At 40.3% G+C, this 15,057-nt stretch overlaps 1 protein-coding gene across 1 annotated transcript; it reads left to right on the top strand.

Annotated features, from left to right (window-relative positions):
* Positions 1–5,152: 5,152 nt before the first annotated feature.
* Positions 5,153–6,223, top strand: LOC110945019. The gene is made up of 2 exons (XM_022186658.1): positions 5,153–5,840; positions 5,967–6,223. Exons 1-2 carry the CDS (start codon positions 5,153–5,155, stop codon positions 6,221–6,223), a joined length of 945 nt encoding a protein of 314 aa, XP_022042350.1.
* The last annotated feature ends 8,834 nt before the right edge of the window (positions 6,224–15,057 follow it).

The following is a 15,057-nucleotide window of genomic DNA, read 5'->3' as shown; positions in this document are numbered from 1 at the left end:
TGCGATATGGCAACAAGTATCCACTTTCTATAATGGACTGTTGCCACACACAAGGCAGACACTTGATTCTAGCTCCGGGGGACTTTTAGGTAATCGCCGCCCGCATGAAATATATAACCAAATTGAGGAAATTGCTCAAACCAATTTTCAATGGCACACCCCCCGATGCAATAAATCTATTGCCCCGGGCGCCCATAAGGTTGATGAAAGCACTTCTTTACAAGCCCAAATCGAGGCCCTTTTCCAAAAATAAAAAAATTGGAAATGACAAAAACAGTCTCGGTTATGGCTTGTGAAGGGTGTGGTGGGCCACATGAAAATTGGAGTTGTATGAAAGAAACGGACGATCAACAAGAATCGGTAAGCTACATTGATAATAGACCTAGGCCGTCGGGTCCTCCAACGGGCACTTACAACCAAGGATGGTGAAACCACCCAAACCTTGGTTGGAGAGAACCCGGCAATAGTAGTAACCAACAAACCCAACGAACAAACTTTCAACAACCAAGAAATGAGTCACAAAATTTCACTCAACAACAAGGTGGACGAGAAAGGCTTGAAGATACTATATCTCGCCTCATCTCCAACACTGAAAAGAAAAACTCGGAAAGGTTTCTACAATTAGAATCAAATTTTAGAAATCAACAAGCTAGTATACAAAACATAGAAAAACAACTAAACCAACTAGCTAAAAATTTTTCCGAGAGACCACAAGGTGCATTACCAAGTAATACCGAAACAAACCCAAAAGCACAAGTTCATCTCATCACGCTATGAAACCGCACCGTGGGGACTGCAGAAGCGCCAACGCCAACAGAAGAAACGGTACCCCCACCTCTGCAGGAGAAGAACTCCCCTCCATCACCAGAGCCTATCAAGGCTCCTCGAGTTCCGTACCCCGGTAGGCTAATTCGTCAAAAGACCAATGAGCAATTCGCAAAATTCGAGAGCCTATTAAAATAATTGCATGTCAATATTCCTTTTATTGATGTCCTAACCCAAATGCCCAAATACTCTAAGTTCATGAGGGACTTCCTTACTCATAAAAAGAAAACTGAAACTTTGCAAGTAGTTAACTTAGGCGAAGAATGCTCTGCCCTCGTACTCAACAAACTTCCCCAAAAGAAAATCGATCCCGGAAGCTTCATGATTCCCTGCTCAATCGGGGAGTCCCCCGTTCGTAATGCACTAGCCGACCTTGGGGCTAGCATTAACATCATGCCCTCATCAATGTTTAAAAGACTCGGCCTAGGAACAACGAGTCCTACGAAAATGAGCATACAACTTGCTGATCGTTCCGTCAAATTCCCGCAAGGTGTCATCGAAAATGTCTTGGTAAAGGTAAGCAAATTCGTCTATCCAGCCGACTTTGTCATACTCGATATGGAGGAAGACACCAAGGTCCCCCTCATACTAGGGAGACCATTTCTTGCCACCGCACAAGCAGTGGTAGATATGAATGACGGAACCCTCACCTTGAGGTACGGGGATGATGAGGTAAAATTCGGAGTTGGGAAGAGAACAGAAGACGACGACCCGGTCAACTACATGAAGGTTATTGATTCAAGTTTGGATGCTGCTCTCCGACGGTGTAACATGGGACACCAAGCATCCCACTCAGAAAATATATAACCTCACATTGGGTCTAGCCAAGGACCCTTATAAACGTGGCGCACCACGGAGGCATTTCGCGGAACTATCCTTAGTTTAGTTTAATCTTTTAGTTTTAATTTGCAGGAATAAAACACACTCGTGGTGGTAAAGGATGACAAAGGGAATGAGAAAAATGGACCCATGCACAAGAACAAGGCAACCCGACACAAATTTCTCCATTACAGAAGGCTCAACACGGGTCGTGCCCAACCAACACGGCCCCGTGCTGAACCCCCTGCAGAAAAATGCCCAGTTCAGGTAACTGGAAACGGGCCGTGTTCACCAGACACGCCCCCGTGTCCAGGCTTCTGTCTCATTTCTGTAATTTTTATTACTGGCACCTGGACACGGGGCCGTGTCTGGTCCCCACGGGGCCGTGTCCAGACTGCCAGTAACATAAATCTTTGCTTTTTAACACCACATTACATATCCAATCAATCTAAAAATTTATTTTTGGACACATTGAGGACAATGTGTAATTTAAGTGTGTGGGGGGGGGGGAAGCTAAAACCTTGAAATTTTGCAAGTCCTAACAACAAGCCTTACACAAAACTCTATTGGAACCGCTAAACACCCCAAATTTTTTCAAAAATTCTCATTTTTTTTTACTTGTCTAAAGTTTAAGTTAGGAATCCTAAGATTAATAAGGTTATATTTTTACAATTTTACAACCAAGAGCGTCGTGATAACAAGAACCAACATAAGAAAATTATGAAACGGCATGACAAGCTTAGTTAAAATTTGATTATATATGCTCGATCACATAAAAACCCATTCCCACAAAAGTGAGTTTTGAGCCTTTATTGAGCATACAAATTTACATCTTTAGACTAAATGCTCATTTTTCGTTTCTTGTGTGAATAGCCGTTTGGTTCTTACAACTCTAGAACTTGCCACGGCGATTCATTCCCGGTCCTTATCAACTTAAACCCGAGTAAGTAAATGATGGAGGCATTAGGACTAACCATTTTTCTTTCTAAACCATTATTTTTCAATTGTTTTCACTTACCCAAAATCCCCCTAGTTAACCCCTTTGAGCCTAAACCTTTCATTTCTTTACCCTAAAACCCTTTTTACCCACCAAAAACCCTTTTTATTTTCACCCTTTATTTTAGTAACAAGCTCGGTTTTTTGGTGTGACTAAAAATTTAGTAAAACAAAACCAAACACCCCATTTTGAGGTGTTGGTCGACCAGGAGCAAGGAAAGGGGGCGATCCCCACTCTCAAACCCTAAATTCTGCTTAAAACTCTCAATTGAAGGAGCAAATCTGGTCCAAACGAAAATCCGAGTCTAGAATCATGATCCTCATCGCAAGAGGATTATAAGGTATGTAAAATTTAGTGAAAACTCTTAGCTTGGAATTCTCATGAATTGGGAAAAATCTGAAATTCTAGTTGCATGTTTGTCTTATGATGATTTAGGAATAACTATGGTGTTTAGATACAAACCCTAGACAAATAGAAGTTTAAATCATAAGAAAACTTGGTGAATTCATGAATACCATTGTAGGTGGTTAATGGGTTATGTGTAGATTGATGAACACTAGGAAATAGATTGTGAATCTAGTGTAATTTGACCATTTGGAAGTGATTCCAGAAAGACTTAAGGTTATCAATCATGTAAAAGGGTTGAATGATGTAATTTAGGGCTAAATAACAATCTAGAGAATTGATGTTTAATCATGTAAAAATCTGCCCATGAAGTGTTTGTTGAAATGCCTCTATGAGGGCTTAAAACTGAAATTCCAAGTTTAAACGCATAATCACGATGTTTAGTGTATTATGCGAATTATGATTTGAAAAGAGAGTTCTAAACATATGATAAATGAACTCAATAGGAACGGGCGCAGGAGCGTCAAGCGGACAAGCGGGTGGCGAACCACGTCAAAAAGGGCTACTTTGAAGGTATGTAACTTGACCCATTACATTTATTAGATTTGATGATTCTAATGTGTAATTGAATCTTTGAATAAGAGTTGTTTTGAATTAAGCGATGAAGTCGTATATTGATTGATTGATTAAATTCGGTTGGTACTCGTTGGTAGTCGTCATAGAGGAGGATTCCTTAGACGAGCCAAACGGGTCAAATAATCAAGTAAAACATGATTAAGGCTCCGGAATACGATGGATTGTTCTTTGATATTGCTTAATATATAACATGTTTGAATTACTAGAATTTGATGTAGTGGTTTGTTAGAAAAGTAAATTCCAAAAGTTGGGTTTGAGTGAAATGAACAAACAAACAAGACATGGAATTTCCAGGTACTACCGTAAATTACGGTAGTACCGTAATTTACGGTAAAGATCATATACGTTACGGCGTGGGTCTCCTGGTTTACGGTGACCAAACATTTCCAGGTCTCACCGTAAATTACGGTGATACCGTAATTTACGGTGGATCCAGAATAACTTTTATATTTTTGTTATTTCTAATGTGATGTTAAACCTTGGGATTATATTATATAACAACGTTAAAACTAATGATTTTAACGGTTTTGATCATAGGTAATTTGGGGGATCTTACGGGTGGCGATCAAGTGATTAAGTGAAGAACCGAACACTCCATTTTGAAGCTTCCGCAATGTTTTAATCTTACTTAGACAGTTGTTCATGGGTTGTAAACAATTTCTTAAACAACTTTTGAATGCTCCGACTTAGTCATTAGTTGACTAAGGCTAACGTACTTATGAACTCCGTTAATGAATGTTATGTTATTTAACTAATGTTTTAGCAGAAATGGTATATTTTATTATTAAAATCAAGTGAAAAATTTAAGGGTGTTACAAGTTGGTAATAAGAGCTTAAGGTTGTCAACAAAGTGTTCGGTTCAAGCTTGATCGATCGTCCGGTAAGAATTAACTTATTATGTTAGTAGATTAGGTCTTATGTAAGGAATGAGGAACGAATTGATATGCATGGGAAGAGTGTGTTAACACACTCAAACCCGGAAAGTGCATTAAATGTGAACGGTTAAAGCAAGTTAGGAACTTGGCTAAACCGAAACAAACAAAGCAATGTCATAAATGAAATGTTTAACGCTTGATGTAAACATTTCAGTTTCAAGATGTCGAAAGGGAGCAATAATGATCCGGTGCCGACAAGCACCGAACAAATGAAAGAAATAATTGCCGAGGAAGTAGGAAAGGCAATTGAAAGCAGTCTATCTGGGTTTATAGACAAGATTCAAGGTACGGTGTTGTCACTCGTAGAAGAACGAGTTAAAAGGTTGGAGGATACGGTCAACCTTATGAAAGACAAAACTGGAGAACGTAAAGGGTGCTCATACAAAGAATTCATGGCGTGTAAACCGCCAATCTATAACAGGGAGGTTGACCCGATAATTTGCCAAAGATGGATAAGCGATGTTGAAGGAGTGTTTGAACGAACCCATTGTGACGTAGATGACTTTGTTGCTTACGGAACGGGTCAATTGAGAAATCAAGCAAGGATTGGTGGGATAACAAAAAGAAGGAAATGGGAGCCGAAGCGGTGAGGGTTATGACTTGGGACGAGTTTAAGGTACCATTCCTTAAACACCACAGTCCCAAAGCGGTTATTAACAGAATCAAAGAAGAATTCATCCAGCTGAGACAAAAGGGTGAAACAATCGATAAGATCACGGGCATCTTCATGGATAAGCTCAGATTTTGTGACGAGTTAGTCACCACTGAAGAACAAAAGATATATTACTATTACAACATGCTGAGTGCTGAATACCGGGAATTTATGACTCCGTCAAAATACGAGACCCTCACGAAGATTATCAACACCGCCCGGGAACGTGAAATCGAGTTAAAGAAACAAGTGGAAAGAGGTGAGCGAAGGGCACATGATGTAAATCCAAGCCCTACAAAGAATGCCCGGACGGGAGAATCGGGAAAGAAGGTGGATGCTAAAGGTGGGTCGCCAAATTGTAAAGTCTGCGGGAAGGGACAAAAGGGGGAATGTCGATTCAAAGACAAGCCATGCCCCATATGTAATAAGACGGGGCACACGACCTCGCTATGCCCGGGAAAAGTATCAGTTTGCTACAATTGCTATCAACCCGGCCATAAAAAGTCCGAATGCCCGGACTTAGTTGGAAAGAGAGACGCGAAGGAGTCTCCAGCAGAAGCCCCCAAAGCAAAGGCTAGGTCCTTCCAACTTACCACAGCTGAAGCAAAAACAGAACCCGATGTGGTTTCAGGTATATTCACAATTAACTCAATTCCAGCACGTGTATTGTTTGATACGGGTGCGAATAAATCCTTCATTTCGCATGGGTTTATTCGACATCCTTCATTTGTATTGACGAAATTGCCTGTGCCCTTAGAAGTTGAAATAGGGGATAACAAAAGCTTTATAGTTTGTGATGTTTGTCGAGGCTGCAAATTAAACATCGACGATGAGGAATACTTGATAGATCTAATTCCGATGTCAATGGGAGAATTTCAAGTAGTCGTTGGGATGGATTGGCTAGCCCAACACCATGCAAAAGTCGTGTGTTTTCGTAAAGAGATAAAACTAATATCTCCGAGCGAGAAACACGTCACCATTTATGGCGAAAAAGGAGGTAACCCTATAGTGTGATCAATGTTGAAAGCTCACAAGCTTATGAAGCAAGGATGCAAGGCGTTCATGATATACGCAAATGAACCCGAGAAAGAATTACCAAGAATTAGAGACGTGCCCGTAGTACGTGACTTTGAAGATGTATTCCGGATGATTTACCGGGGATGCCGCCCGAGCGGGAGGTGGAGTTCGGAATCGAGTTGATTCCGGGCGCGAAACCCGTAGCAAAAGCCCCGTACCGACTCGCACCGTCGGAATTACAAGAGTTGATGTCCCAAATTCAAGACCTGCTTGACAAGGGATTCATAAGGCCGAGTGTGTCTCCTTGGGGCGCACCGGTATTGTTCGTGAGAAAGAAAGACGGGAGCATGCGCATGTGTATCGATTACTGGGAGTTAAACAAACTCACGGTAAAGAACTGATACCCGCTTCCGAGAATAGACGATTTATTCGACCAATTACAAGGTGCGAATTGGTTTTCAAAAATTGACCTTAGGTCTGGGTATCACCAACTAAGGGTCAAAGAAGAAGACATACCGAAGACGGCTTTCTGCACGAGATATGGACATTATGAATTCCTCGTAATGTCATTTGGGATAACAAATGCACCCGCGGCTTTCATGGACCTCATGAACCGGGTTTGCAAGCCAATGTTGGACAAGTCAGTCATCGTGTTTATCGATGATATCTTGGTATATTCGAAAAGCAAAGCTGAACACGCACACCACTTACAAGAAGTGTTAGAGACACTTAGACGAGAAAGGCTGTATGCGAAATTCTCTAAGTGTGCCTTTTGGTTACGAGAGGTACAATTTCTTGGCCACGTCATAAGTGCCGACGGAGTATTGGTGGATCCGTCCAAGATTGAGGCTGTGTCAAAATGGAATCCCCCGAAGAACCCTTCGAAAATTAGAAGCTTTTTGGGGCTTGCGGGATACTATAGGAGATTCATTCAAGATTTCTCCAAGATTGCGTTACCGCTAACAAAGCTAACCCAAAAGAAAGAGAAGTTCATTTGGGGTGTCGATCAAGAAAGAGCGTTTCAGACGCTAAAAGAGAAATTAATACAAGCTCCGGTACTGACATTGCCGGACGGGGTCGAAGATATGGTAGTTTATTCGGATGCTTCACTGTCGGGACTCGGATGCGTTTTGATGCAACGGGGCAAAGTTATAGCTTATGCTTCGAGACAATTGAAGATACATGAGAAGAAATATCCTACACACGACCTTGAATTGGCTGCGGTGGTATTTGCCTTAAAAATATGGAGGCACTACCTATACGGGGTAAAATGCACCATATTCACCGACCACAAGAGCCTGAAATACTTCTTCGATCAGAAGGAGTTAAATATGCGACAAAGGCGATGGCTTGAAACGGTGAAGGATTTTGACTGTGAGATACACTACCATCCCGGAAAGGCAAATGTGGTAGCGGATGCTCTGAGCAGAAAAGCGGATTACGTCCCAATACGGGTAAGGTCGATGCAACTCGTGGTGACCTCGGGTATACTTGAACGTATTCGAGAGGCACAATTAGAAGCAGTAAAAGAGGAGAATTGGAAAAAGGAAAGAATAATCGGGCAGTTGAAAGATTTGACGGATGGGAATAACGGATTGAAGACTCGATTCGGGAGAATATGGGTTCCAAATACTTGTGGGGTAAAGACAATTTTACTTGAGGAAGCTCATAAATCCCGATATTCAATTCATCCGGGAGCGACCAAAATGTACAATGATTTAAAGCAAAACTATTGGTGGCCCGGGATGAAAAGAGATGTGGTGAAGAAAGTAGAGTAGTGTTTGACTTGCTTGCAAGTTAAAGCAGAGCACCAGAAGCCATATGGTAAGCTGCAACCGTTGGATATTCCAGTTTGGAAATGGGAACAAATCACCATGGATTTGTTGACCAAATTGCCCAAAACTAACCGTGGGTTCGATGCTATATGGGTAGTCGTAGACAGACTAACGAAAAGTGCTCACTTTATTCCGGTACGTGAGACGTATACATCCGAGAAGATGTCAGAAGTGTATACCAATGAAATCATAGCACGTCATGGGGTACCGATATCCATTGTATCAGACAGAGATACTCGGTTTACTTCGAAATTCTGGCGTGAATTCCAAGAACAAATGGGAACTAAATTGTTCATTAGCACTGCTTACCATCCACAAACGGATGGGCAGAGTGAAAGAACAATACAAACGTTGGGAGATATGCTGCGGGCTTGCATTATTGACTTCGGAGGTAGTTGGGATGTCCATCTACCCTTGGTCGAATTTGCATATAACAATAGTTATCACGCGAGCATTAAGATGGCCCCGTATGAACTGTTATATGGCAGAAAATGTCGAACTCCGGTATGTTGGGGAGAAGTGGGTCCACGAGGGATAGCACCAACCGATATAATCCGAACTACAAATAAGAAAATCGACATAGTTCGGGCACACTTGAAAGCGGCTCAAGACAGGCAAAAGGCATATGCGGATAAAAGGAATAGGCCAATTGAATTTCAGGTTGGAGACATGGTTATGCTGAAAGTTTCCCCATGGAAGGGCATTATTAGATTCCGAAAAAGGGGGGAAACTAAACCCGAGATTTATTGGGCCTTTCAGGATCGCTGAACAGGTTGGTAAAGTAGCTTATCGTCTCGAATTACCCGAGGAGTTGAATGGGATTCATAGCACGTTTCACGTGTCGCACCTCCAAAAATGTTTGGCCGACGAAACTACTCATATCCACTATGATGATATCGAGGTGGATAACAGCCTCAACTATGCAGTAAAACCAATTGCGATTTTGGATCGTAAGGAGAAAAGTTTGAGGAACAAGGTGATTAACCAAGTCAGGGTCAAATGGGAGCACAAGAAAAGTTCGGACACCACATGGGAGCCCGAAGAGGAGATGCGACGTCTCCACCCAACACTATTTGGTACGTACTTCGGTTTCGGGGACGAAACCCTTTTTAAGGGGGGTGGACTTGTAACACCCCGAAAAATAAATTTTATATGAGATTTATATAAAGTATAAATAAATGAGAATTTACCAATTAGAAATTTTAACCTAGTTGGTTAATAATAACCTATAGTAGGGTTAAAAACCACTAAATTAAATGTTGACCAAAATGGAGGGACCTAGGTTGTCAAAACTTGAAACTTGTGTTACAAAGTTAGTAAAACAAAACCAAACACCCCATTTTGAGGTGTTGGTCGACCAGGAGCAAGGAAAGGGGGCGATCCCCACTCTCAAACCCTAAATTCTGCTTAAAACTCTCAATTGAAGGAGCAAATCTGGTCCAAACGAAAATCCGAGTCTAGAATCGTGATCCTTATCGCAAGAGGATTATAAGGTATGTAAAATTTAGTGAAAACTCTTAGCTTGGAATTCTCATGAATTGGGAAAAATCTGAAATTCTAGTTGCATGTTTGTCTTATGATGATTTAGGAATAACTATGGTGTTTAGATACAAACCCTAGACAAATAGAAGTTTAAATCATAAGAAAACTTGGTGAATTCATGAATACCATTGTAGGTGGTTAATGGGTTATGTGTAGATTGATGAACACTAGGAAATAGATTGTGAATCTAGTGTAATTTGACCATTTGGAAGTGATTCCAGAAAGACTTAAGGTTATCAATCATGTAAAAGGGTTGAATGATGTAATTTAGGGCTAAATAACAATCTAGAGAATTGATGTTTAATCATGTAAAAATCTGCCCATGAAGTGTTTGTTGAAATGCCTTTATGAGGGCTTAAAACTGAAATTCCAAGTTTAAACGCATAATCACGATGTTTAGTGTATTATGCGAATTATGATTTGAAAAGAGAGTTCTAAACATATGATAAATGAACTCAATAGGAACGGGCGCAGGAGCGTCAAGCGGACAAGCGGGTGGGGAACCACGTCAAAAAGGGCTACTTTGAAGGTATGTAACTTGACCCGTTACATTTATTAGATTTGATGATTCTAATGTGTAATTGAATCTTTGAATAAGAGTTGTTTTGAATTAAGCGATGAAGTCGTATATTGATTGATTGATTAAATTCGGTTGGTACTCGTTGGTAGTCGTCATAGAGGAGGATTCCTTAGACGAGCCAAACGGGTCAAATAATCAAGTAAAACATGATTAAGGCTCCGGAATACGATGGATTGTTCTTTGATATTGCTTAATATATAACATGTTTGAATTACTAGAATTTGATGTAGTGGTTTGTTAGAAAAGTAAATTCCAAAAGTTGGGTTTGAGTGAAATGAACAAAACAAACAAGACATGGAATTTCCAGGTACTACCGTAAATTACGGTAGTACCGTAATTTACGGTAAAGATCATATACGTTACGGCGTGGGTCTCCTGGTTTACGGTGACCAAACATTTCCAGGTCTCACCGTAAATTACGGTGATACCGTAATTTACGGTGGATCCAGAATAACTTTTATATTTTTGTTATTTCTAATGTGATGTTAAACCTTGGGATTATATTATATAACAACGTTAAAACTAATGATTTTAACGGTTTTGATCATAGGTAATTTGGGGGATCTTACGGGTGGCGATCAAGTGATTAAGTGAAGAACCGAACACTCCATTTTGAAGCTTCCGCAATGTTTTAATCTTACTTAGACAGTTGTTCATGGGTTGTAAACCATTTCTTAAACAACTTTTGAATGCTCCGACTTAGTCATTAGTTGACTAAGGCTAACGTACTTATGAACTCCGTTAATGAATGTTATGTTATTTAACTAATGTTTTAGCAAAAATGGTATATTTTATTATTAAAATCAAGTGAAAAATTTAAGGGTGTTACACAAGGTTGGAGCGTTTCCCATGACCCTTCTTTCCACCCTTTCCACTGTCCTTGTTTTTTCCCTTTGAAGATTAGCCATGTTCAACAAGATTGGCCTTCACAGTTTCAGGGCCATCAGTCTTTTTTAAGGCCACTTTGTTATCTTCTTCAATCCGAAGACGAACAACAAGATCTTCAATAGTCATCTCCTTTCGCTTATGCTTGAGATAGTTCTTGAAATCAACCCAGCTTGGTGGCAGTTTTTCGATCATTGCAGCAACTTGGAATGTCTCGCTGAGCATCATTCCTTCCGCATGAATATCATGAAGAATAACCTGCAACTCTTGGACTTGGCTCATGACAGTTTTAGAGTCAATCATTTTAAAGTACAAGAACTTAGCCACCACGAATTTCTTAGTGCCCGCATCTTCTGTTTTGTATTTGCGATCCAAAGTGTCACACCCCCAAATTACCACCTAGGGCGTGTCCCTAATGGAGGTGCGACGGTCCAACAGAGAGCCACCAATCATATCAAACACAAGTTACAATATAATAACATACCCAATTGTAATTAATGTAATGTCTGAAAAGTTAAATCAAAACCAAGTGCCGAGCGGAAGCATAAAAGTATCAATGAGTAATGTATCAAAAGCAATTTAAAATAACGGTTTAATATGACCACAACCACTCCAGCAGCATCAGACAGCAAGCTCCCAAGTTCCTTCAGTAATCACCTACAAGCATGTAAACAAGTGTGTCAGACTACGCTGGTGAGTTCAAGGTTTGTGTTTGTTTACCAAGTTGTGTTACCGATCAAGTGAGTAAAACAGTTTACAAAATGATATGTTGTTTGTTGTTATGATGTTTGATGTTTCGATGTTGCCTTCGTTAGATACCCTAGGGAGAGTGCCCATATGTATCCGAGGAGTGTGCCTCTAACAACCATAGCCATACCCAGATAATTAGTTCACGCCCGTCCTTACGGCCCGGTGTGAGGTTTCCCACCTAATAGCGCTATCAACTAATCACCCCCATTGCCCTCCAGGCAATAACCAAAACCGATTAAGTTATTTACCCAATGTTTTCCCTTCCAAATGTTTACCAGTTGTCCCAAACCATCGGGACGCATGCTTGAGAAAAGTGCAGTGAACTCACCTTGGTTTGCTCGGTTTGATTAATTACTTGTTCACACTTAAACAGTCACAACCTAGGATATTCACGTATACAAAATTCAGTTTACCATCACGTTGATCACATACGTTCATATCGTGCATTCATAGAAGAATCATGACTTAACACATAATAGTTAATACAGCTCGTAATACACGTAACAAATGGTTACCATACATACTAAACACATCAGGTTTCCTGTTTTCAAATGTTATTCAATCTTATAGTACATGCAGGTAGTGTAATCATTATCACCTACTGTTCATGTGAAGTCCTTCGACGAAAGGTGCATCCGGTGAAACCCTACGTGACGAAACTTCACATGTTTCGTCGAGTTAGCACATGGCAAAACTTACTTATGTTTCGTCGGCATTACCAGCAAACCCTCACACCCACAGAAACTCTAAGTACAATCTCTAACAGTTAATCATCAATATTCATCGATCAAACCGATATCACAGTTCTCAATTATCAACATGTAATAGTATTAAGTGCCTTAACCATTCGTATATAGATATAATCACGATCAGTATAACAATCATTAACTAAACATCCGCTTATCACCTTACATATATCATATAATCTAGGGACATCATATGGCTTTTCAACAACAAAAACAATACTTAATCAGTTCACTACAAATATCCACAAGTGTGCAACTCATTAATGTACTACGTTACTTTTTGCCCATACATTATACAATTTCATGGCACACATATCAACATTTACACAAGAGGTGGAATGCCTACACGACCAATGGAATTTATGGCGCCAACCTCAGATGATAATTCATGCAAGATTCATGCTCAAATTGCACATATGACAACCGACCACATCATTTAACACAGGGACTGCCATTTTATTTGTTAATGATATCACTTTGTCTGACTACCCCTTTCTCCCATTGGACCGATTTGAATGAGTGGACAATTTCAGATTATATGATATGTATTACTTAAATGTTCACATGAGATGACATTCCCTTTTTAACACATGCAGCCGCCCCCCCTTACATATTAGTCAAACCCTCAATCACTTATTATTGGACCTCACAATCAAACATGTTTGACTACCAATGACTCTGATTGGACCGATCAAAAATAAAAGTGGCCGATCAATAATATAGTTAAAGCTGCTACCATTATAGTTCATGCACAGTTAACATCATCAATTAGTGTGGGTTGTGTTGTCATGTAATATATGGACCGAACAATAATATGCAATTTATGTGCAGCCTATAATCACCCACACTAATTGCCGCCCCTTTTCTCTAATCATGCATCAATATCAATCCACACATATCACATAAATCCTAACATATTAAACATGCAAGAATCAACCCTTATAACATCTCGTATAACAAAGTCAAGGTCACCAAAAACAATCGATCAACAGGGAATTTAATATACTAACCGAAGCGATCAAATGGATGGGATCTCCTACGTCTGGTGCGTAACAGTGAAGAGGAGAAGGGCCGGTTTGTTTGCTGGTGTCGCACTCCAGGGAGAAGAGGTAGGGGTTGTTTGAGTTTTAAGCAAATCATGAAACGTATTGGAGTATAATTCGTATACTTACACTCCTATGGATAAGGATTCAATTAATTCTGCTACTGGGCCACTTCGATTTAGAAACAATGAGTAGCCCAGTTTAATTACCTATGGTATTGGGCCAAGTTTACTCACAGCTCACTCAAGATAGCTTGGGCTCGGTTTATGGTAACCACTTCACAAGTGGGCCGATAATAAGGCTTCATTGGGCCACTCGCACTTGAGCCGAATTGATCGACATATACAAGTAACGAGTTGGGTTCGGGTGTTCTATTTGGGCTGATATAGTGTGTCGCTGCATGACTATACGGCCCAAAACATGCGCGGCCCAACAAATGCCAATACGTTATGTAAAACAAACGTTCTTTGCTTAACGGCGTTATAACCAAATAGAATGTTTTAACACATAAGAGAGAGATTCCGAGAAGTTAAAATCGCCAGATAAAACATTAATGGCCTCGGAGGTTCGGGTTGTCACATCATCCCCAACTTGAAGGAAATTTCCTCCCGAAATTTAGCAAACAGTCACTGAGGGAGCTAGTTTGTTAAGCGTTTTCGCGGGGTGTCACATCATCCCCTACTTAAAAGAATTTTCGTCCCGAAAATTGATCTAGAACAATGGCTTGAAGTGAGTTCCGACGAACTCGATCTATAGATACTTTACAACGCCTGGGGGCTAATCTTGTGATCAGTGGAAACATTTAATAATTACTGAGTTCTATGCCCTAAAGCATCATGGTTCTCATTCATCAAGCGACATACTCACATGATAACATAACACAATCACGTATACACCATGTATAACACAATCAAATACACATATCATGCGTCAATCAATAATAGTTAACCATGATGGAACACTAACCCGACACACGACACACGGCGACCCGTTAACACGCGAGAAAGGGTTGCGACTAGGCACCACTACGGTGATCTTAAACTGATAAAGATTCCCCACTGGGGAGAGGGAACACACGATTTTTGGGTTGCATAGAACTTTCCGCTTGGTACCTAGATAACCAAGTCCATGCCAACGACCATGTCAAAAACTGACAAGAGTATTGCATCAACCAATAGACACCGGATAGTTCAAAGGCCAGCGAGAGGTTTACCATAATTAAGGTAACTGTTTTAGAGTTAAAGATGTGACTATTGTGGTGCGAGGGTAAAAAGAGGTAAGGTGACGACTTAGCACAAGAAATATCCCTTAAACGATAAAATAAGAAATCCATTCAAACCAAACCATATAAGTCACTACATCGAACATTCGTAAAAGTTTTTAATCACCACGATTGTTTATACGAAAACAACTGAAAGAAAAATAACTAGATAAACGATTGAAAGGCGAG

Source organism: Helianthus annuus, chromosome 6, assembly GCF_002127325.2.
Source record: "Helianthus annuus cultivar XRQ/B chromosome 6, HanXRQr2.0-SUNRISE, whole genome shotgun sequence".
In the NCBI taxonomy this organism is placed as follows: domain Eukaryota; kingdom Viridiplantae; phylum Streptophyta; class Magnoliopsida; order Asterales; family Asteraceae; genus Helianthus; species Helianthus annuus.
The sequence above is the reverse complement of the archived record's forward strand: the minus strand, read 5'-3'. Positions and strand labels throughout refer to the sequence as shown.

Excerpts from the sequence above, each read along its gene's own strand:
- LOC110945019 (XM_022186658.1), top strand. The coding sequence starts at position 5,153 with ATGACTTGGGACGAGTTTAAGGTACCATTCCTTAAACACCACAGTCCC. Across the intron at positions 5,841-5,966 it reads AGAACCCGATGTGGTTTCAG|AAGTTGAAATAGGGGATAAC; the intron begins GTATATTCACAA and ends CTGTGCCCTTAG.